This window comes from Strix aluco, chromosome 18, assembly GCF_031877795.1.
Source record: "Strix aluco isolate bStrAlu1 chromosome 18, bStrAlu1.hap1, whole genome shotgun sequence".
Taxonomy (NCBI): domain Eukaryota; kingdom Metazoa; phylum Chordata; class Aves; order Strigiformes; family Strigidae; genus Strix; species Strix aluco.
Genome location: NC_133948.1, coordinates 575786 through 598736, shown reverse-complemented (window position 1 = coordinate 598736; position 22951 = coordinate 575786). Strand labels below are relative to the sequence as shown.

The 22951-nt window shown below is 52.7% G+C and overlaps 1 protein-coding gene across 1 annotated transcript in view; it reads right to left on the bottom strand.

The window, feature by feature from the left end:
* The window catches only part of MN1 (MN1 proto-oncogene, transcriptional regulator), a 40029-nt gene extending 22692 nt beyond the window's left edge, over positions 1 to 17337 (bottom strand). The window contains exon 1 of the mRNA XM_074843934.1: positions 13640 to 17337. Coding sequence (XP_074700035.1) covers positions 13640 to 17072 — 3433 coding nt within the window. The 5' untranslated portion in view covers positions 17073 to 17337. The remainder of the gene's footprint in view (positions 1 to 13639) is intronic.
* Positions 17338 to 22951: the final 5614 nt, after the last annotated feature.

Below are 22951 nucleotides of genomic sequence, written 5' to 3'. Positions count from 1 at the left end.
CCTGCTCACCCAATGGCCAAGGCGGCAGCAATACTCCTCTGACTGCAGTTGTGCAGGTGCAGACCCTTTGAACACAGGCAGGGAAGCAACGTCTGGGTAAAAAAAGCCACTAAAACCCCAAACAGGACACCTGCAATAGGCCAGAGAGATTTTAGTTTCAACCACTGACTCCAAAAACCACATTTTCAGACAGTATCATGGAGACAAGCTCCAGAGTGCTTTTACAGGCATCAGAACTGCTTTGAGACAATAAGGCCTTACGTTTCTCCCTGTATTTCACGTTTTGGGGGTATCCCAAGCACAGAGTCCCTTGAAGAGTAGTTTATCACAAAAACGATGCAAAAGGCTGCTCAGCGCTGCTGCCAAAGGAGATTTTTATTTTGAACATGGAGACTTTGAGTGGTATCAATTCTGTATTGTATTGCTTATACATGGGAACCATTTTACTAACACTATGAAAACACCAAACAATTTATTTAATAAAAGCATTTTTCCCACTGCAACTCAGCAGTGAATAGCTGCTTCAAGCAGGAATCTATTAGCCCTATTCCTACAGTACTGTTTTGTTCTCACCTTCACATTAAAACCCTTTTATTAAAAAGGAAACCATTAAAAAGCATGAATGTATGTTTTGGTTTTCTGTTGCCTGGGACTGGCTGTTTCTGACTACGGCACGTGCGTTGGAAGGGCCGTGACAACCCCAGCACACTCGCCTGTCCCACGAATGCCCGCGCCCAGGGCAGGGCCAGCATCACCCACTGCTGCTCCTGCTCACCCGGGAGAGGCTGCTGGGAGGAAGGAAAAACCCCTCGGCTCTCGCATGGACGAGTGAACGACCCTCGGCTGCCCAGAGCCAGAGCCACCGACCGGCGCCTCTTTGAGATGTAATTGCTCCAAAAGGGAAACAGCGAGGAGGTGCCAACGCTTCAGATGGAGGGGAGTCACCGTCACCAAAGCTGGGCAGGCGAGTGCTCCGCCGGCTGTGCACCGCGTCCCGCTGGGACTCACCCCGGGACAGGCAGCTCTTGCCGCTGCTCCCACCCCAGCGCACAGAGGGACGGGCACGGAGGGACGTGCCATGGGACGTGCCCACCGGCGGGCTTGGCCCCAGGGCAGTGGCAGCACTCCTCCTGGGGACATGGCCGAGCCCGGCACCCCACGCGTCTGCCCCAGCATCCTCCAGCAAACCACGTCTTCTGGGGGCATCTCCACGTCGGTTTCACTGCCACCGCACAGGATTCCTTCCTTTTTTTAGGCATTTATTTACTTTTTAGAGAAAAGGGACATATTAAAAATAATGGATAAAGTCCATGTGTTTTGGGGAGCAGCGGCGTGGCGCTGCCAGGCCATGCCACATTCAGGCTCAGCACCTCTGCTCCAGCTGTGCCACAACAAACTCGTGCCAGGACGACGCAGGAAAAGGCCACCCTGGGCTGGGCCATTCTTCCTTTTGGAGTATTTCTGGCAAAAATGACCCGGTAAGTGACATATTCGTGTCTCCGTTGCGTGGTGGCCACAGGCCGGGTAGCAGAGCCAGTCAGAGCACAGCTGGCGCGCACACCACAGCTCACCCCATCAAAAAGCACAGATCCAGATGTGAAGTCACACGGATGAGAAGTGCCCATGACGTACGTGCTGGGAAGGGATGGAGAGTCAAACTGCAACACTGACCTTGGAACCCAACATCTATTTTCCACAAAGTGCCCAGAGAGCCCACAGTCATTGTTCCAGTGAGACTTAACTAAAGGGGGGGAGCACTGAGGATAAAGACAGATCAATTTTGCTCTAAAATTTTAAATTAAACACTCCTGTTTTGGAAAGAATTTCATTAAGGTGAAAATATAATATAGAAGTCCCCATTTAGGAAGAATGTGCTATTAATTCTTAGCAGTGTATGCGGACGGGAAAATTGCATTTTTATCTAAATGGTTTTTTCTGCATAACCCATTTACAGTATTCTTTTACAGCTCAGTAATGGGAACTTTTCACATTTCTATTTGGGCCAGACCAAGGCAGCCTTCAAGAACATTTCAAATATAACCCCTTAAAACAAATTCCAAGAGAAGCTCCACAAAAGGGAGGAGAAAGGCCAGTACAGCTCATCTTAAAAGACGGTAAGAAAAGGAAAGGAAAAGCACCTCCATCTTAAAAGATGTAAGCCAAATTTTTGAGGGAGAGAGGAAAAAGGATGTGTTTTAGGGTTTTTTTTTCCTAAGGGACAAGAAAAGGTTTGGTCTTCCCCCTCTTCTTCCTTGTGTGAAGCAGAAACAGCTCATCTTCAATGCAGTACACAGTCCCAAACGCATCCACAGAGCAAAATGGTGCCGCGCCGTGAACTGCACAGGGATATTCTGAGCTGCAACAGTTGCTGTTACATACAGTGAAAAAAAAGCAGGCTATGAAAACCTATTTTTATCATCATAAACAAATGCTCATTTCTCACTACAAATAGTTTCATTCCATTTGAAACTGAATATAATCTAAACAATAATTTCAAACAATTGACACTGTGATCCAAGTTTGCCTGATATACTGCCATCAGGCAGCACCAATAAAGTCAAGTAAAAGCAAAAGCAGACTCAGAATTGACTGAACCATGTTTTACCAGGTTTGCCTAATCTAGTACAAATAAAAGCAAACATAAAATTCAAAGTGTTTAAAATTCTTAATTTTATCATCAAATACCTAAAACTCAAGGAACACAAAACAAAATAGTATACTGGCCTTGTGTTTCATAAACAAATCAACTGATTCTCCAAATAATGTAGCAGGGCTCACAAAAGAAGTTAAAGCTGTATGTTTTCTAAGCATTGTGCATTTGACATTCTTCACCTCTTTCCCCCCCCCCCCCGTGTGTTGGCTTTTATTAGCTTACTTCCAAAAATTAGTATAACAAAAAAATTTTCTCTTTCAAAACAGACATTTAGAAGTGCAGCAGCTATGGAAATACAATTGGACAATGAATAATTTTTACTCCCTTTACCTAGCCATACTCCTCATTGCAAAGCAGTAATTACAGGAATCTACTTCTGTTTTAAGCTTTACAGTAAGCTCTTTCCAAATTTAAGGCCAGCAACCAACCCTTCATTATGCTTAATAGGTAGACATAAAAACGTAATTGTATCACAGTCTCTCCAACTGCATGTTTCTCCAGCTCCTGAAGCTCACACTTGACTGATTCAAGGAAGAGATTTTTAATCTATTCTTTTCTGTAACTGAAATATTTCAGCACCACCGGCATAAACCACTCTAGAAAAAACTACACAAGATACAAGACGATTTGGATAATTATTTGGAGCAAAACTCGATGGCTTTGTTACCCCCCCGTTTCCAGCGCGGCGTTTGCCAGCCGGCCGAGCCAGCCCCCCGCACGGCAGCAGCAGCCGGCGCTCGGCGGCGTGGCCGGAGCCCTGGCAGAGCCGGGACCCCCGGGCCCCCCCCGGGCCCCCCCCCCAGGCCCCAAGCACCCAGGGGCCCGACAGCGGCCCACAGGCAGCGGGTCCGCTTCTGCAGTTCCGCTCAGCACCCTGGCAGAGCAAGGAAAACCAGGACGCAGCATGCTAACTCGACCACCTACAGGAGAAATCCCTTTATCGTGGGATCTATAATACTGCTTTGCACGCACCAAGTTTAGAAGTAAAGATAATCCAAACAACCAAGGCTGCCCCCGAGCTCCCTGGAGCTTCTCCTGCGACAGTCGCCCCAGTCCCCCAGCTCTGGAGCCCTCGCAATTCCCACCCGCTCTGCAGACAGCCACAACCAATTAACAGAGGATGGTATGAAACTTCCCATGGCTGGCAAATAACAATAATAATAATAAAAAAGAACCAGAATGAAGAAATGTTTTGCTATTCTCTCTTTTTTTGGTGATGTGCCTATCTGAAAATAGCTAGTATGAGATTTTAATTATACTTGAGACGGTCCTATTTTTTCCTCTGCCTCTAGAACGACAGCGTGGTAGAGCGAGCACGGGGAGTTGGGATGCTAGCTGCTTCTCCCAGCATAAAAAGAACAGCATGTGCCTATATTTAGAGGTAGAGAAGGGAACTACAGCATCCAGGAAAAAAAAAAATCATACTGATTTTATCTTCAAAAAAGCACTTGTGTTTTTGGTTTGTTTAAATGAAGAATGTGTTGCAAGTGTTTGACCCTATATCCAGCAACAATAAAATCTGTTCCATCAAAAAATACCAGCTGCTTTGCACTTTGAATGATAATACTATTTTTAAAGTGTTTCAGAATTATTGTCTCATAGATTGTGGTAATTTCTATTACAATTACTGGGAAATTCCCTTTTTTTTTTTTTAGAATACAAACAATAGGCACATTTATTGCTTCTTGCTTTTAAAACTGTATTTAGTCTGAAATTTGGGCTACTCTTTAGACTAGGCAAAAAAAGTTTTTCAGTCTAACATTTTGGTTCAAATTAAAATTAACAAAACAAGCAAGTCAGGTCAAAAATACCTGCAACATTAGAGGCAAAAAGTTACCTGACTGCCTTACACATCTAAGGGATACCCCATTTCTAACAACATCCCATCAGTCCCACTGTGGGTTTCAGCCACACCAGGGTGCTGTGATGTACCGGACGGCTCAAAGCGCGGGGTCAGGCCGTGGCAGGGGGAGGATCTCCCTCTCCCCTCGCCCGGAGAGAGGAGAAGCCCACCCGTGGTGACGCTTCCATCCCTGGGCGTCTGAAGGAGGTGAAAACCCACCTCGCATCACACTACTTCTACATCATTTTGGTTTCTTTTCCTGCTGCTCAGACTGAGAAATTAATTTAGAAATTCACTCACATGCAGGACCAGAAGTGCCATAACTGAGGGGTTTTTTGTTTTCCCAAGAGAGGAGAAATGCTGCACAGTGAGGGCAGTACTGTCCCCACCAAACACACCGGAGGAAGAAATAATCGACGCAGAAACGAGATTGCCAAGTAGGACAAGACACTCTCAGCTCCTCGTTTCCCCTGCCTACACACACCTCTAACCACCCCAGCCAGGCCGCCGGCCGCACGCCCCATCCCGGCACTGTTCAGTCCCGGCGTGCCAGCCTTGGTTGGGCACCCAAGTGCCCAGACTCGACCCCGGGGTCCCCTCGGCCCTGCCAGCGCGGGACCCCGCTGTGCGTGCCACAGCACCCTCCGCCGAAGCCCCGGCGGCGCCGCAGTCGCCCGGCCACACGGCCGCCCGTTTACCGGGACCGGCGAGCCTCCGGCAGTGGCCGAACGACATCTGGTTTATCTCATTTGGACTGTAAATCTTTAGCAGTGGGAACGTCTCCCAGGTTTCTAAAGCACCGTGTCAATTTATGATGCAATAAATATGATCTTAAATAATAAAAATAATAATAGAGCAGGACCTGAACACAGTCTCTACTGCGATCTAAATCAAACACAAACCCAAGTATCCATAAGTGCGATGGTAATGACTTGACCGACTGTGCCATCTAGCCAGGAGACGGGAACACTCAGGCAGGCAGACGTTCCCTCTCCGCCTGTTTTCACCCGACAGACAATCGGAGCATCACCTCCAGCAGTGGATGGGAGGGAACGCTCAGCCCTGGTCCCCGGGGACCCGGCCCTGCTCGCAATGCGTTCGCATCTGCGTCTCTCAGACATCCTTCATCTACAGCATCCTCTGCTCCACGTGACTGCTCCTACCCAAGACCAAAGGGCTTTAAAATGTCACTATAGGGGAAGATTATACACACTCCCCCCAAAAAAATTAGTGGAAGATTTTTCTAGGAAAGAGAGCCTAAAATTCTGACCAGATAATAACCCCAGCCCAGCCTTCATTTCCTATGTTAATAGATCAATTTACATCTTTCTAGCAAAATGGTTTCAGGCTACATTAAAAAAAAAAAAAAAAGTCATGCCTTTCTTCTTAAACTGCATTTTGGGAGAGTATTAAGAGGAGGAAGGAAGGATATGACTGTTTCCAGGGTTTTTTAGTGTATTTGCTTCACACAGCAAATTAATATTCTCAATTTTAAATCAGAAGTATATTCTTAATTAGGGTATGAAATGTTTTAAAATTTTCTTCACTTTACAAATGGCTGCTTTTTCAATTAACTGTGCTTCCTCAGCCTCAGGATGATCTTTCTATTAGCAATACAAATGCTTTCTAATATTTTGTGAATACTAATTCGCAAAATTAATTAAATGCAGACTTAACTCTGAAAACATATATTTTACCACAAAAAAATGCTGTCTCCCAACTACTGACTGATTACAGGCTTTTCTGTGATCAAGAGTATCAAGTCCTCAAGGGCCAGTGGTCAGAACTGAAGGCAAGAGGGTCAAAAGAAACAAAGGCAGCAACTCAGTTTCCTCATCTCACTTTTTAAATGCTCCAAACGGGGTGGGGGAAGAAAAGATAAATATCCAAAAGTTCAGACAAACTGGCCATTGGAGCGAGGCTGCAGCACCATCCCCAACACAACACCGCACTAGAGAACCAGAGTAGCCCTTCAGAGCTCACACACATGTTGTCTGTGTTTAAACTCAAATAAACTGTATTTATTTTTATGTAAAAAATCTATCAAAGCAGCACTTAAACGTAACCAGATTTCTGCTTACCAAACCAAAAAAAGCATCTTTAGACAAATCTTAAAAGCTAATAAAAATTTAGACGGCGCAGTGTCATGCACTGTGTTTTTATGTTAAAATACTAAACTGACATAAATAGATATCCTAAAATTGAAAACAAACAGACGTAAATTGCACAACTAAAGGCTCCCAGCAGAAGTTAAGCATGCAGATGAGAAACGGCTCATTCTCAGGAGCTTCCTGTGACTGATGCATATGTGCATCCTGGGGAGTGAAATCATAAGATGTGATAAAGCAGTTCTCGTCTAACAGGGGCAAGACAAAACTTGGAAAAACTTTAAAAATGGCCAGCATGGATCAGCCCCAGCCCTACGGACAAGGGATGCACTCTAGGTTTGAGTCAGGTGTCTCGACTGTGCACGAGCCCAGAACACAAATACTCTTGTGATAACGCTTGTACTGTTACAAAAAATGAGAACTCAAGTACAAGGGAGAAGACTGCTTAGAAAAGCAGTAACCACAATATTTTTTGCATCAGTATATAGATGAAAAGCGCAACACAAAGAGGGTACATTTGTAGATCATCAAGTCTTACAGCTTACTACATCAACTCAGGAAAATGCATTCCCTGTGTACATATGCTTTTGTCATTTGCCAGGAGAAGAGCAGAACATGAGGACTTAGAAGAGAGGGTGCTGGGGGGGAGAGGAGAACAAGGGGTGCTGAGGAGGGGAGTAGCAAAGCAGTATCATCTCAGATGTTCTCTTTGAAGTATTAAGAAAGTCAGCTTGTAAAAATTAATGGATTAGACCTCCAGCTGTTCAATTCTCAGCTTTAAATTTAAAAGTTATTTGACTTAGGAACATTGGCACATAATCCATAACATATATTTAAATTTGTAAAAAAAAAAAAAATAGCGTTAAAAAAGGTCACGAATAATTCGTAATGTTTTAACTGCACCAACACAAAAGTGTTTTGCAAAGGAAAAGTAGCTAACTGCAAAAAAAATCAGTGTTTTCACATAAGCTAGTCATGTTATCACTATGTGCAAACCGAGTCTGCCTACAGAAGAGCAAAAAATTCAGATTTACATTTTAAAAGTTGAGAAATCTAACCAAGATCAGGAAAGTCAGGGCAGACCTTGAATTTCCTGGAAGATTCCACAGCTTCACCTATTTAATTTCGATGGGGTTCCCTGCCCTGTGTCCCTCACCCAAGAACTGGTGCCGAGGAAGTGCACGAGCAAGCCATGTTCTAAATATACCTCATGAACGGAAGCTCTCTCTTCTAAAAACAACCCTCAAATAAATGAAACAAGACTAATGCTGTGTTTAAAAAAACCCAACAGATCAATCTTAAAAACGTCCTGCACACTCTAAGGTGTATTTACAGGTGCCAGCTTTGTTCTGCTCCAGGGCTTAGATTTTTTCCGTGGGAAAGCCAGAGCAGTTTGACGGAAAGCGGGCGGCGGGCTGGGCAGCGGCCGCAGCGGCCAGGCGGGTGCCTGGTGCCGTTATCGGTGCCGCCGCGTACCGGGCGCCCCGGCCCGAACACGTGAAGGACGATCTGCTTCACGCTGGCGGCAAAACAGGAAAGGATCCCACTGCCCCCAGTGTGACTGGTCTCGCTATTCTCAGTGTGCTCTAGGAAGTACGTAATCAAACTGTTTATGGTATTTCAGTAAATTTAGCATTAAAAAAGCATATGTGTTAGGCCACCTGAAGATTCATTTTAGAGCCGGCTTTACACTTTCTGTGGATACTCTACTCACACTTGTATTTAATAGAATACACAAGAAACCACAGACTAAAAATGTACAGTAATTTGTCTAGTACTAAAATTTTATATGGCCACATAAAGACATTTTGCTGTACCAAAACCTCTCCCTGGTACAGAACATTGCAGGAGCTGGGAGTCAGCTGTTACAAATAAAAGCAGCCTGTATCCTTTTAGGTTAGACTTTCGTTTAATGCCTTACCCTTTGCTCTATACAAGCAACAACAAACTGTATCTGTAGGTATTGCTGATTAATAATGTTTTTTAGTAAAAAATTATTTGCAGTTTTATGGCTGAGCATTCCACTAGGTCATTGGTAAAAAAAACAGGTATTGCACGTTAAAAATTAAGAGCAGACATGGTGTCAGAATAAATCTATGCTGTCACCTAAGCTCATTTATAAAGTCTAATTCATTTCCTTTTACAGCATATGTAAAGATCTGAAGCACATTCACACACCAAGTTCAAGAAATGTATCCCCCAAAGTCTGTCTCATGCACTCTCTCACACTAAGCGTGCAGAAAAACAAACCAGTTAAAACGAACCTCACAACTAAACGTGCCACTATAAAACAACAGACTTTGGTAAAAAGTCGTCATGACGCAAACCAAATTTGTGATTTGCATTAATTCAAATACAGCTAGACTGTCCACTAAAATGAGCAGAACTGGTAAATCTAAAGACCTAAAATTCATAGACAGACAGAAGGCAGAGTGCCTATGGTAGTTACTGAAATGCCAATAAATTCACACACTTTCTGCATTAAATATCTTCGTGCATTACAGCAGCAATAGCAAATACTATTGAAAACTCTGCCCCTTGCCTTCTCTAATATTTGCCATAAAGGTCTACAAACACACTGCTGCAGAATGTTTATAAAACAAAGGAAAACATTTCTAAACAGGACCATTTACTGCTAGAAAATATTAAAAATGATAGTCGGTCAAAGTAAACAATAGAGTATTACTGTCATTCACATGAAGCCAAGTCAAGCAGGGGCAACCTCTCGATTTATTTTTTTTGAACAGGTCAAAAGAGTTTAAAAGATCACGTTAAACCCAAATGCACACTGAACTCTCTCCTACGATATGCAACGGGAGTATTCTTTCCTCATAAATCTGCATGCTAATCCAGATCATTTATTAAAGATGTGTATTTCATATCTGTGGAGTGTATCACGTAACTTCTTGGCAAAGGCAATAGCATTTTTTTCAGTAACTGTTAAAATTCCTTGTGTAAGTTTAAACATCCCTTTCAAGCAAACAAAGCAGCATGGGGAATCACAGCTCCATTGCTGCAAGTGCGCTGAGCTTCATCAGTGAACTCATTTCCAGCAAGCCTTACGACAGTACAAGCCCCTTCCAAATCACATATTGCTTTCAACGATATGTAAGTGTTTGAAATACCTCACAAGAGGTCTGACAAACTCTGTCTCAGTAAACAAACCTAGTCCCTTGGTAAAGCCTCTAAAAGAATTTAGCAGTATTTAAAATAAAAGCACGCAGCAGAGCATACTAGGAAAAGAAAGAAAACAAAGGCTCCTAGCCGCATCTGGACCAAATTTGACCTTTGTTAATGTATTTGGTAGTAATTTGCAGATGTTACATACTGCTTCATCAAGAGTTTTGGCCTGCTGGCTAATTCAAATGATAGGTTCAGTGTTACGATGAAATATTAACAAAAACTCAAAGATGAAAACTAACTGTGCTGCACTACACGTGCCCATCAGCTTGGACAGACGAGCCCAACGGCCACCAAGCAACTGAATATGTTCTCATTTTTTTCCAGCCAGCACCTGCATGGTTCTAGGTTACATATTGATGTCTTCACCTGACATCTCCAGTATGGGACCTTCAAAATCTGAATTAAAAACTAAAAACAAAACCCCACCAGCACTTAATTACTGGGTTTCTAGAGAATACTAATCAACATTTCACTGAAGGGGAAATTGTTCTGGCTCAGTCAAACCAGGCAAAGCAAAACCCCATTAAACTGGCCCTGGGTTTTTAAGTGAATTTGATCTGGTTATTCTTTGTTAGCTAGAGCTGCAGTGTTGGAAGCCAACACGACCTCTCTAGGCTCAGTATTACTGTATCTCCCTCCCAGCTCTAGCTGCATGGCAGGGGAAAACATTAAATTCTAGAAAACATTTTTGGGGAAAAAACCAAACTCTCAGTTGCTTCACATGAAACACAATAGTACAAGATGTACAATGTATCAGAGAAAACTCGTTACGGAAAATCGCGTTACAGCGACGAGCAACGTCCAGCCAGCATTAATAATGTTAAATTCAGAAACAAAATGAGAACACATGCACAGAACTGGCTGAAGGCTATCGCTGAAGGCTGTGGGTGTGTACGTGTACAGCACAGGTGCCTGAAAGAACGTTATCTGCTCCCATCTACCTTTAAAACTCAGCTCACACCGACCGCTAGGTACTAGCAAATCATTTTAATGCCATTATGAAAAAAAAAAGAGATGAGCTATAAGGAATCGGACCAGCTATTAAAACAACTCAAACAAGTTGTTTCCCCCAGTAATCTGGGCAATAACAGAGTATTGGAAAAGTTCCCGATTCCGCTGCGTTTTGGGGAGCCTGTCCCTTCCGAAGCTGCCCCTCCACGGCCGGCAGCGGAGCTGGAGCCTCCGGTCCCGGCATGGGCTCCGCGGCGCGGGAGGGGGCAGCGGGAGGGCGGCCGCCACGCTGAGGGAGAACGGGCCCCCGACACCCGCCACCCCCCCTCCGCCCTGCCCGGAGCCTGCGGCGCCGCGGGTGCGGATCACGGCGGTGCCACAATGGGAATAAATCACCCAACGCCTCCCTCCCATCGCGGCAGGTGTAATTAAGAAGCCCACCAGCAACGCCTGTGTGTCGGTGGGGGAACTTGGGTCTAATGGCTAATCTCCCTCTCAATAACACCGCGCAGCGCTGCGAAATGGTGAACACTCCCCTGGCGCAGCGTTAAGCACATTTAGGAACTGCTTGAAATTTGGAGGAGCGCTGCCTGAAGCCTGCGCGTTCACCCTGCACGCGTCCACCGGGGAACTGCCCCAACAAACACCACGGATGCAAATCCCAGTCGGCTAAACGGTTTAAAATCTCAGTCACTGGATAAATAAAGCCTTTTCTTAAACACAGTTTCAAACATTCGGGGGTATGGCAATGTGAAGTTAAATTATTTCTACTAACTGAGGAGAACAGCTTGTTTTGTCTCACCTATTGTATCTTTATCACTTCCAACAACAGTTAAAGTAAATTCTCTGCTGGTCTATATGAATTTCCTCATCCAAAGAACCAGCCCATTCAAACCCTTCAAGTGACTAAAGTGTGAAACAAAATGAGTGCCTCTATGCATTGTTGTAAAACTGGTTTGCTATTTTATGTTAAGCCTCTGAAATACTAAAACATATCCTTATATAGGAACGCTGATTAAATGGTTTTCCTTCCAAGTGATGAACTGTTTTAACAGCAACATTGTGGTTATCACGACCAGAAAGCAATGACTTATTTCACTAGATGTTACTAAGAATAGCGGTGATCAAAGTCAACGTAGGAGTGCTGTTAAAGACGTTAAAGAAAGCATCGCTCCATATGACACATATACACAAAATATACATAATTTTAAACCAAACTACACTTTTAATAAATGTGCTGTTCCGGATTAAATCACTGCTCAGGATTTTTTTTTTTTTTTGATCCATGAAATTAAGATCTAAGGAATAAGTAACTCTTTTATAACCGATTTCTAAATACAGCACGGTGTGTGGATCTGCGTATCTGTATGCGTGTGTGTGTGTGAGAGTGCACGCAGAACGGGGGGTGCGTGTGTGTTGTGAGAGAACGTATATATGTGTTCGAGTCTGCCAAGGTAGAAGTGACAGGAACTGTGATTTGTGCTAACTAGCTATTGATCCAGTCAGATCTAGATGTTGTGTACAAGAAACAATAAAAGAGAAGGGGCCAGGAAGGATGCTGTGTGCAACTCCATTTAAAAATGGAAAAGAAGGGCCCCAAACAAACCAATTTATGTCCTTGCCTGGGTGAAGCATGGAGAATGCTGATGGGCTTCATAGAGTCTGCTGTGCATGCTAAACACTCCCGCTTGAAATGAGAGTCTCCTGCGCTGGGCATTAAACATGAACAAAGAGACAAACCGTGGGGGCTAGGATTCACGCTTCAGAAAGCCAAAGCTGGAAAGCCAACCAGAACTGGGGGTAGGAAATTGCTCAGTTTTCAAACCAGCTCCCTTTTGATTCTCCCAACACCTTTCTTCGTGAAATTACAAAATGCAGAGGACTGTAAAAAGTCAGTCTGTACCACCAGATGTACTGAAACCGATTTCAAACTAGCTAGCGGTACCAAAACATCAACTTTCCTAGGCACAAATAATGAGTTTATATTGCATAAATTACACACGTGTACTTATAGCACATCAAAAAATTGCCTGCGTGCATTCATACGGCAGGTACCTGCACGTGCATCTATTGTAATATTCGCACACAGGGTCAGGCAGTTTGGAAAATACGCTTTTGATAAGATAAAATAGAAACCAATTGAATCTATAATCATCTTTATCTTAAACAGCTTTTATAATAGAGGGCTTTCCATTAAAATATTTTTTCCTGAGCTTGGGGAATTATGATGCCCTCTAGACACGGGGAAGGATCAAGAATGACAACTAATGTCGAAATTAAACATCTGTCAACTAAGCGAGTTTTACACCAGTAGACCCAGAGCCTTATTTTAAACTGACTTTCTATTAAAGGAAAAAAAAACACGTTAAGAGCCTTTCAGTTCAGTATTGCACTGCTGGTAGGGAAACACCTGGAATCGGGGGGACAGCCCCGCTAACAAACGCATTTTCAACGTTAAATCTCTGTAACAGTTTGGGCGAAATGCCTGGCAGGATCGGCCGGCACGGGGCTCTGCGGGAGCCCCCTCCTCGGCACCCCACGCCCGGCAGCCCCCCTCCACGGCACCCCAGGGCCCAGAGACCGGCTGGGGCTCCGCCGGGAGCCCCCTGCTCAGCACCTCGAGAGCCCTCGGGGGGCCGCTCGCGGGAGGCGCGATGGGGACGGGGCACAGACCGCCGCGGGGCCGCCGTCAGCCGCCGCTCCCTCCCCGCCGCTGGCCGCGCCGGCAGAGCCACCCGGCATCCCGCAGCCCCAGCCCGGTGCGGGCAGGCAACCGGCACCCACCGAGGTCACCACCAGCGGCGGAGAGGGTCCGGGGCCAGCGTGTGCCCGGCGTCCCCTTCCCCGAGCAGCCCGCTCCCCCCCCGCCGTGGGCCAGCACCCGCGCGGGACGACCGATACCTTCTTTGCTGGGGTTCAGGGGCTTGGGCTTCTCCCAGGGCGCCATGGGCTTGTCCTCCTCCTGCCCCTCCATCAGGGCCTTCTCGCCGGGCAGGTACCAGGTGGAGTTGTGCTCCGCCATCAGGGAGTCCAGGTCGATGGTGCTCATGGCGCCCTTGACGCCCTCCGAGCAGCAGCTGCCCAGGTCGCTGTCCCCGTTCTGCCCCGCGCACTCCCCCTTCTTGCTCTTCAGCCCCAAGGGCTGGTCTTCCGAGATGCTGAACTGCTGCCGCTGGAGCTGGATCTGCGCCTGCAGGATCTCCAGGGGGTGGATCTCGTCCTGGGCCGAGGTGCTGGTGGGGGTCCGCACCTGCTCCATGCTCGGCGTGCCGGGGTGGGCGCCCGCCGTGGTGCTCAGCCCGTAGCTGTCGGGGGTCGAGGTAGACGTACTGAGGAGGCCGAGGGCCAGGGGCTTCTGTCCGTTGAGAAGTGCGTGCTCCCCGCGGGGCAGCTTGGGCGAGCCGCCCAGCAGCGGGCTGCGGGTGGGCTTGGAGGCGGCGTTGTCGGAGCTGGAGGACACCTCGTCCTCGTTGCCGTAGCTGGTGCTGACCTCGTCGGGAAAGTCCACGTGCGGGGAGCTGCCGTCTGACTTGGTCACGCTCTGGATGCCGCTGTCCAGGGAGGACATCAGGTCGGGCTGCTCCCCCAGCAGCAGCTCGCCGCCCTTGCCCCAGGAGGGCGAGGTCAGGGGCTTGTCGTGGGGGGTGCCCCCGCCGCGCTCCGCGCCCGCGGCCCCCGGTGGGCCCCCCGCCGCCGCCGGCCCCGCCGGCTGCCCCGGGCTGACGCCGGCCCCACCACCCTCCGTGGCCGAGAACTTCTCGAAGAAGTTGCCGGGGCTGACGTGCCCGCTGTCCCGTTTCCGGCGGCCCCGCCCCCGCCCGCCGCCCGCCTTCCCCTCGCCGCCAGCCGCCGGCTCCAGCGCGAAGCCGGGCGAGAGGCTGCTCTCGGCGGGCAGCAGTGGGGCAGCACCCACCGCCTTGCCCGTGCCGCCCCCGCCCGCCGGCGGCCCTGCCGGGAAGTAGTCCGGGGCGGTGGGCGGCGGCGGGTCGGGCTCGGCCTGGCTGAGCTTGCGCTTGGCCTCGGCCGGGCTCTTCTTGTTGAAGGTGACGTTGAGGTTGGGGGCGCCCAGGCTGGCGATCATGTTCTGGCAGGCGGTGGAGAGCGCGGCCAGGCAGCTCTGCCCGAAGACGTTGTCCTTGCTGGCCGGCTTGCTGAAGGAGCCCAGCGAGAGGGCGCCCAGCTTGCTGGTGGCGGGCCGCGGCGGCGGCGGCGGGGGGAACTCGGGCGGGGGTGGCGGGTAGGCCCCCGGCGAAGCGCTGAGGGTGGGCGCAGCCCCGTGGGCCGCCGGCTGCCGCGCCGCCGCCGCGAAGGGGAAGCCGGACTGGGCGGCAAAGTCGGCGGGGCCGCGGCGCTCGGCGGGGGCGGTGGGCAGCGCCACGCCGCCGCCCGGAGACTGCAGCTGCGAGAGGCCGCCCATGGCAGGGGCAAAGGGCGGGTGGACGCCCGGCGAGGGCAAGGCCTGCGCCGGCCCCTCACCCGCCATCCGCAGCGGCTCCTGCAGCCCCAGCCCGCCGGCGCCCGGCCGGAACAGCACAGCGGCACCGCCCGGCTGCAGGCCCAGCTCGTGGGGGGCCGCCTCGGCCGGCAGCCCCGGGGCCGCCATGCGCCGCGGCAGCAGCTCCCCGGGCGGCGGCGGCCCCGCGAACCAGGCGCCGTCGGGGGCCAGGTGCGACGCCGGCGGGTCGAAGCCGCGGCCACCGCCGCCGCCGGCCTCCCGCTCGAAGGCGGGCGGGGGCAGGCCGCCGGGCGGGCCCACCTCGCCGTGGTGCCCCAGCTGCTGCAGGCTGGGCGGCCGCAGGCGCTGCTGGCTGCGCGAGGCCATCTGCTTCATCACCAGGGCCGCGTTCTGGCGCTGCGCCAGCGCCGGGTGCTCGGGACCGCCGTGTGGCAGCGGCCCCCCGAAGGCCTCGGGCGCCGGCGGGGTGAACTCGCCTGGCAGGCCGGGGTAGGCCGTCGGGGAGAGGTGGCTCTCCATGGCAGGGCCGTGCATGCCGCCGCCCCAGGAGGCGCAGCGCTCGACGCCGGGGTTGCCGGGGAAGTCGAACCGTGGCCTCTTGGCGACGCTCACGTAGGGGGCATCGAAGTGCTGCAGTCTTTGATTTGGTGGCTGTTGCGGAGGAGGGTGCTGCATATTAAACACGGGGTCGGTGTAGGGATGCATATTCCTGTTCTCCAGTCTGTGAATAGGGTATTCAAACTGTGCATGCTGGTTCTGCATTATGGGCCCATTGTCCTGCAGGTTGGGGTTGGGAGCGTTGGCTTCTGTTTGCTGTTGCCTAGGGATGGCTGGCGGGCAGGAGTTCTGTCTGGCCAGCAAGCCCGGCGGCTGCTGCGGCGGTTGCGGCGGCTGCTGCTGCATCAGCGGGTGCCTGGCGCTGGCCCCCGGCTCCAGGCCGGCCGACATCTTCCGCGCTCCCCCGAAGCGCTCGAAGAAGACCCCGTGCTGCTGCGGCGGCGGGTGCGCCTTGGCCACGGCCATGCCCGGCGCCCGGGCCAGGGCGGGGGCCCCCGCGAAGCTGCCGCCCGCCGGCACCTGCCGCCCGCCGCCGTAGTGCGGCAGCTGCCCCTCGGGCTCCGACGGCGAGAAGACGGGCAGCTCGAAGTGGCCGGCGGCGGGGCCGTCGCCGGAGTAATTGTATTCCAGCGAGTCCACGCCGCCCTGCGCGGGCAGCCGCCGCTGCTCCAGGCCGTGGGGCTCGGAGGAGCCGGCGGCCGGCAGCCCGTGGAAGGAGGCGGCGCGGTTCGGGGACTGGTCGAGGGGCAGGCAGGGCGCCGGCACGGCGTGGCCGGAGGCGCCGGCGCTGTGGTGCTGGAAGTCGGGCAGGTTGCCGGGGCGCTGCTGCCCGAAGCCCTCGCCGCCCTGGCTCTCGGCCATGTGCTCGTAGCCGTCGGCGAACGCCGTCTGCCCGCCCAGCGCGCCGCCGTAGCCCAGCAGCCGGCCGCCGTGCACGCAGGAGGCGCCGGGGTCGGGCCCGAAGTTGCCGCCGAAGGGCGGGGGGTGCTGGTGGGGGTGGTGGGCGCCGCCGGGGCCGCCGTGCGGCTGCTGCCCGCCGAAGAAGCCGTGCACCGGCGGCTGCATGCCGGCGCCGTGCAGCTCGGCGGGGCTGCGGCCCGGGAAGCCGTAGGCGTCCCCGGCCAGGCTCATGTTCATGCCCAGGAGCGGCGGCTCGCCCAGCGCGCCCAGGGCCGGGTCCACGGCCGCCGGGCCGCCGCCGGGGAAGGCCGGCGCCTTGAAGTGCGCGCTCATGCTGAGTCCGGGCTGGCCGAAGCCCCGCTCCGCCTGCCCGCCGCTCCGGCTGCTGCTCTGCGGCTCGAACTGCTCCAGCGCGAACATCCTGCGCGGCTCCTCAGAAGGGCATGGCCGCCGCTCCGCGCCCGCTCCGCCGCCCCGCTCCGCGCCCGCTCACATCCCGCCGCTCGCCGCTGGCTCCGGCCGCCCGCCCGCGCTCACCCCGGCGGCTCCGCCGCTCGCTGCTGCCCGAGAGCCGACGGGGCGGCGGGCCGCCGCTCATAGGCTCCGGCGCCCGGGAACTGCGCGCCGCATCGCCGGCCCGCCGTGCAGCTGCCCGCGGCTCGCAGGGCTCCGGCGGCGGGGCCGGGGCCGGGGCGGGCGGCGGGGCCGGCGCTGCGTGCGGGCGCTGGGAGGGCTGCGCCGCGCTCCCTGCGCGCTCCCTCGCTCTCACCCGGCGCTGGCGGAGCAGCAACAAGTTTTGCATTTCAGCGATGAATTTCAGCCATCGGGGCTGCGCCAATGAGCGCGGCGCGGCCCGGGGCGGGGCTCGCCGTTAAGGTGGCTCCGCCGCGCCGCCCGGCCCCGCCCGCCCCGCGGATGGCTCCGCGCCCCGCCAGCCTGCGCGGGGACCCGGGGCGGGGATGGGGGGGACGGGACACACACACACGGCAGCGGGGCTGAACCGACCGGCGGGACCGGCGGCCCGTCCCGCAGTCCGGGGCCGCCGGGGAGAAGCCTCCCCCCCCCCCCCCGACAGCCGCGGGGCTGGGAGAAGGGGCGGCGCTGCCCGGTGAGCCCCGAGCCGGTCCCCGGGCAGCGCGCCCCGTCGGGCCGTCAGCCGGAGCCGCGCAGCCCCGCCCGGGCGTTAGCGGGAGCGGGGGTGTCGGAGCCCGGTCGCCCCGGAGGGAAAAAAAACCGTCCGTCAGGTCCGGGGCGGGGGGGGGGGGAGAGAAAGCGGCCGGCGGGATGAGGCGCTTCAGGTGCTCACGGCTTGCGCGTGTCGATAGTTTAAAAAAAATAAAAATGAAAATTGCTCCCACCAAAAAAAATGAGATCTATAAATAAGCGGCCGAGAAGTATTTGTATATGGCAGGAGAGTTTTAAAGGGATTTTTTTCTGCAGGATCAGGATGCTGCGCTGTGATTAAATATTGATTTTGTGTAATTAGTTTTCATGTGAACTATCCTCCTTGCTGATGGCTTGGAGATTTCAGAACTGGAGAAGAAATGGAATTGGACATGGAAATTATTACTTAGCAAAGTGACAAGGGGGGGCGCGGGGTGCGGGGCTGGCACCGGGGCAGAAAATGAAGTACGCGCGGCCCCAGAGCGGCACAAAGGAATAAAGGGAAAGTCCCGCTCGTTCGCGACGGGAACGGAGGCGAGGGGAAGGGGGGGGGAGCCGCCGGCCCCTGCGTCCCGCAGAGCGGCCCCGGCCCGGCCCCACCGGCCAAGGCCCCGCACCCCGCCGAGGCCCCGGGGCTCCCCCCTCCCAACCCCCGGCCGCCCCCCGCCCCCCTCTGCGCCTGCGTGCGCGCCGTCGGAGCCGGCTCTTCCGAACGGACACAGCGCCCCCTGGCGCCCGCCCCGCCGCCCCGGCCCGGCTAAGCCCGGCCTGGCTCAGCCCAGCTCAGCGCGGCCGCAACCCCCCAACCCGCGCCGCATCCCCCCCGGGGCGCCCCGATGGCGGGCGGCCCGGCCCGGTTGGGTGGACCCCGCCGAGGAAGGACGGGGCCGGGTCCCGGGGTGGGGGGGCGGCGGGCTCGGCTGAGCCACCGGGACCGCCTGCCCGGTGCCGTCCCGGGACACCGGCGCCGCGGTTCTCCCCCCACACACCGCGGTGACCCTCCCCGGCCCGTCCTGCCGCGGCCCGGGGGCCGCGGGCGGGCAGCCCCCCCACCCCGGGGTACCACCCGACCCGGTTCTGGGGGAGCCCGGGGTGCCGGGTCAGCCCCACCGGGCCTCGGGAGAGTCCCCCCCCAGGGCCCCCTCCCGCCGCGGGGCTGCACGCGCCTGGGCAGGACGGTCACTAAGGTGATTAACGCGATTAACGCCACCCAGGTGTTGCCCAGGTGCTGGGTTCTCGGGGCGGGGGCGGGGCCGCTCTGGCGTCGGGGCTCACTCCAGTGCTGCAGGCTGCCTGGGGGGGCGGGGGAACCCGAGGGCTCGCCTGCCCCCGGCCTGTCCCAGCTCCCCTAGACCCGCTCGTTCCACACTCAACCCACCTCTTGACTCCCACGGGAGCCAGACCCCAGCCCAGCAGAGAAACGGGAGCCTGGCACACACGAGGCCCCTTTGCTGCGCCGTGCCCCGGGGAATGCGCCCGGAACGTTCCCTCGGCGCCTCGTGCCTCCCCCTGCTCCGGCCGGGGTCAGGCGAGGGGTGCTCACAGCGCAGGAGGCTGGGGGTGCCGGTGTGGGCCGGCCTTCACTTACTACCCAGTAGTTTTCTGGCCAAAATGGCATCTGATTTAAAAACTGCATTATTTTTAATAGAGGAAGAAAGCTGGATGCATTTTAAGAGTGCCAATGAAAACGGTAAGTGCAACAGAACAAGTGAGAGCACCATAAACCAACACAATATCGGCATCTTAACGCCCATCCTGCCAGTACAGAACCGCACAATAAGGTCTGAGGCTCTCTGGCTGGTCAGGCCTGTCACAGCCACCTCCTGTAACGCTGGCTTCCACGGAAGAGACCAAATGTTTCAGAAAAGACAGCTTTTTACTGATTTAGATTTACCTTTCATTTCCTAGAAGATTCAGAATCCATTTGTTCCTCAAGCAGGACACGCGCGGTCTCTCTGGAAGAGCAGAACGATGCTGTGCAGGGGGATACGATTAGAGGGATGGAGACTTCCTTGGGCTGACCACCCCGAGCGCTTCTGGGCAAGCGTTATCCTCCTCTGCCCCCTGTTCAGGAGCCACAGGGGTCCCTGCCGGGGCCAGCGCGAGCCTCGCCGCCACACCCTGCTCGCCCCTTCCCCGGACGGCCTCGCCAGGCGGCTTTCCTGCTCCCCGCACCTGGCCGAGGCATCGCTGCCTTCCCGGAGCAAATCTCAAGACTGAAAGTTTCAGCCTGGTAACGCGCCGGCAGCGCTGCCCGGAGCCAGCTGCAGCTCGGGAGAGGTATGTGGCTGGCCATGGCAGATATGGAAATAATACCAGCCTAAATATTTTGACAGTAAAAGCAGCGAGTTGACTGAAAGGGTAAGGTCCCTTCCCAGCTGCCGTGTTCTCCAGGCTTGTAGTGTAAACGTTCGCTGGTTGTTGGGTGTCAGAAGGTGGCTCAACCCTGGTTTCTAACCGGGGATGTGTTCTGGGCTAAACAGGCCCTGGGGCTGCCAACCTGCCGTGCCCACCCCCCCCACCCCCCCCGGCTTCCCAGGGCGATGCTGGGGAGCGCTGCTGGGAGGGTGCCCCGGACTGCGACCAGCGCCGTCGGGAGCACCTCGGTCGCAAGGGTGACAGTCACCCAGCCAGGTAGGAGGAAGCCTCTCTCGAATTGTACCGAGTAGTGAAAAATGTATTTTATAAAACATATTTTTACTTTCAGTCTTTGGGTTTTGGTCATCTTGGGGGAAGCAGGGAAAGGCATTATTTAAATAGTTGTAGCTGAAGGGAATTATTTTCTAAATTAACAATAGTAATTGCTCCTGCCAAATCCAAAGTTGAGGGGATTCATTTATTTCGACTCTCAGGACAATAGCACAATTTTGGGTTTCATATTGCAAGCTCTGAAAACCAAATGGTGGGGCTGATGTTTTTAAAAAAATAATTCAAACAACATCAATTCATCAGACTTGAATTCAGCTCTTTCCACTGTGCCAGTTCAACTTGCACTGAGAAAAGTTGCTGCTCAGCAAAAAAAAAAAATTCCTTTTTAACAAAATGAATGCATCATACATAAAACATCACGAACCATACAATTAGTAAGCAAATGTAAGAGTTCAGCTCAGTTCATAATTATTCAGCAAACCTATTCAGAATGATTTTTTTTCTCCCTGCAGCAATCAACTGTGTGGGCTCATTACCACTGAGCATCTAACGAAGAAAACCACCACATAAACTGTACAAAACAAGCCCGTATGCTAGAAAAACTCCAGCCCAGCTAGCCATTAGCAAGAAGCCTTTTAAACCCTTCCATCGAGCAAAACCACATCTCTCTTTTCTGTGGTGTTTGTACCCCCAGCTCTATAAAGAAGCCATTTCATTAGTATGTCAGGCTTCAGGTGTATAAATTGTAGCTACTAAATAACCTCTACAGTGTTTGGTAGTGCAGCCATCTGGAACAATACAAAAAAGCATTTGGTTGCTGCTACACGTTGCGTACCAGGCAAAGTGATGAGTCCTGTCTCTGGAGCACGGGCTCCCAACAGTTACTTTGCAAAAAAGCTGATAGGTTTTTCTTGGCAGTGATTTCCGCTCCTAACAGGGATATTCAATGAAAGGAATTTGAATATTTTGAAGGACAGGTCTCTAAGTCTGGTGGTTGACATTATTGGGAAGGTTTTCAACGTTCCTGCCTGGAACAGTCAGGGAAGCTCCTGCACCCGCTCCCGCTCAAAATTGCAGCGAACACGGTGACTGGACCGACTCAGGCAAATCTGTAAAATCATGAGATGAGCCTGACAGGTCAGCGAACGCGGAGCAGGATCGCGGGGAAGGCATTCCTCCAGCGATGATGTTTATTTGTGTGCACCTGCTCCAGTTCCTCAGAACGGTACGGAGTTTTGGGTGCGGAAGTGCCCTTTTCTGGCAGGGCCCTGCGAGGCGGGGGCTGTGCCCACTGTGGCCAGACGGGGGGCTGGCGCCGGGGACCCCCTCACCGCCGGCCCCAAGCCGGGCGGCACCGGGGATCGCGCTGCACGGCGGCCTGGAGCACTGCCCGGGGATCCGACCTCCTCTGCCGCTTCTTGTCCTTCCCTGCTTGAGTGTCTGGAGGTGAGACACTGAGACCGAAGACAGTTTCATCTGTAAAACCTGATTTGCATTCAGAATTTCTGAAAAGTTCGCCTTACCGATGTAAATATTTCATGCTTAGCTTTGCCGACAATGTTGTTTTCTGGAAAGTTTGAACCAAATTCCTTCAGACACTTGACTGCTTCCCATTTTAAAAAATGCATAACTGAATAATAAGAGTTAAGGGACTAAAACTGTTCCAGTCATTTCCCGCAGAGATCGGCAGCGATTTCGGAACTCAGCCCTTCACAAGGATTTTCCTGTTTGTTTCTCCTGCAAGGTTGGTTGGCTGGTTTAGTTTCTTTGCATCTCTGCAACCTTAAGCTGTATTTTTTTGTTTGGTTGTTTTTTCAGGTACCTCAGTATGGATCATGATATTTTCACAATACCGGTATGTTCTTCCACTGCTGCAAACAGCTTTTTTGCACCAATTAAGTATATTGGGTCCCATTTATGTCAGTTAGGTGAAAAGCTTTACAGCATACAGGGCACTCAGGTGTACACGTTGAACACATTTAAATTTTTCCAATTCAGATCACTAAAAACCAGGATAGTGCTAAAATTATACAACACTGAGATTGTACGGTTAGTGAAAATGCTAGGAAATGCTAAAGCACATTTTCCTGCCCAGGATAACTGTACTACAGTATACCTCTTGGGCTTTTTTTTCCCCTTCAAATTCACATCTCTAAAACATAAACCGTAGGGTTACACGTTTGACTGGGGGTGGGGGGAAGAAAAAAGAAATTAGGTCATCTATACAGCACAAAAGAATTAGTTTGGCTGCAGGAACAGTAAAAGTTTTATATTTCCTAAAATAACTCAGTGAAACATAAATAAAAAATAGTACCTCTCTATATGGATAATCGGTATTTAACTCTCCTCAGTATTTTATGATGGAGTTTGTATGATTGACTTTGTTCTGTTGTTTTCTTAAACTTGGACCAGGTGGGAATTTGTGTAAGCTTGGTGGAGCAGGACCGATCTTTGAGCATCTGGAAAGTCCAGCTCACTGTGGGTGA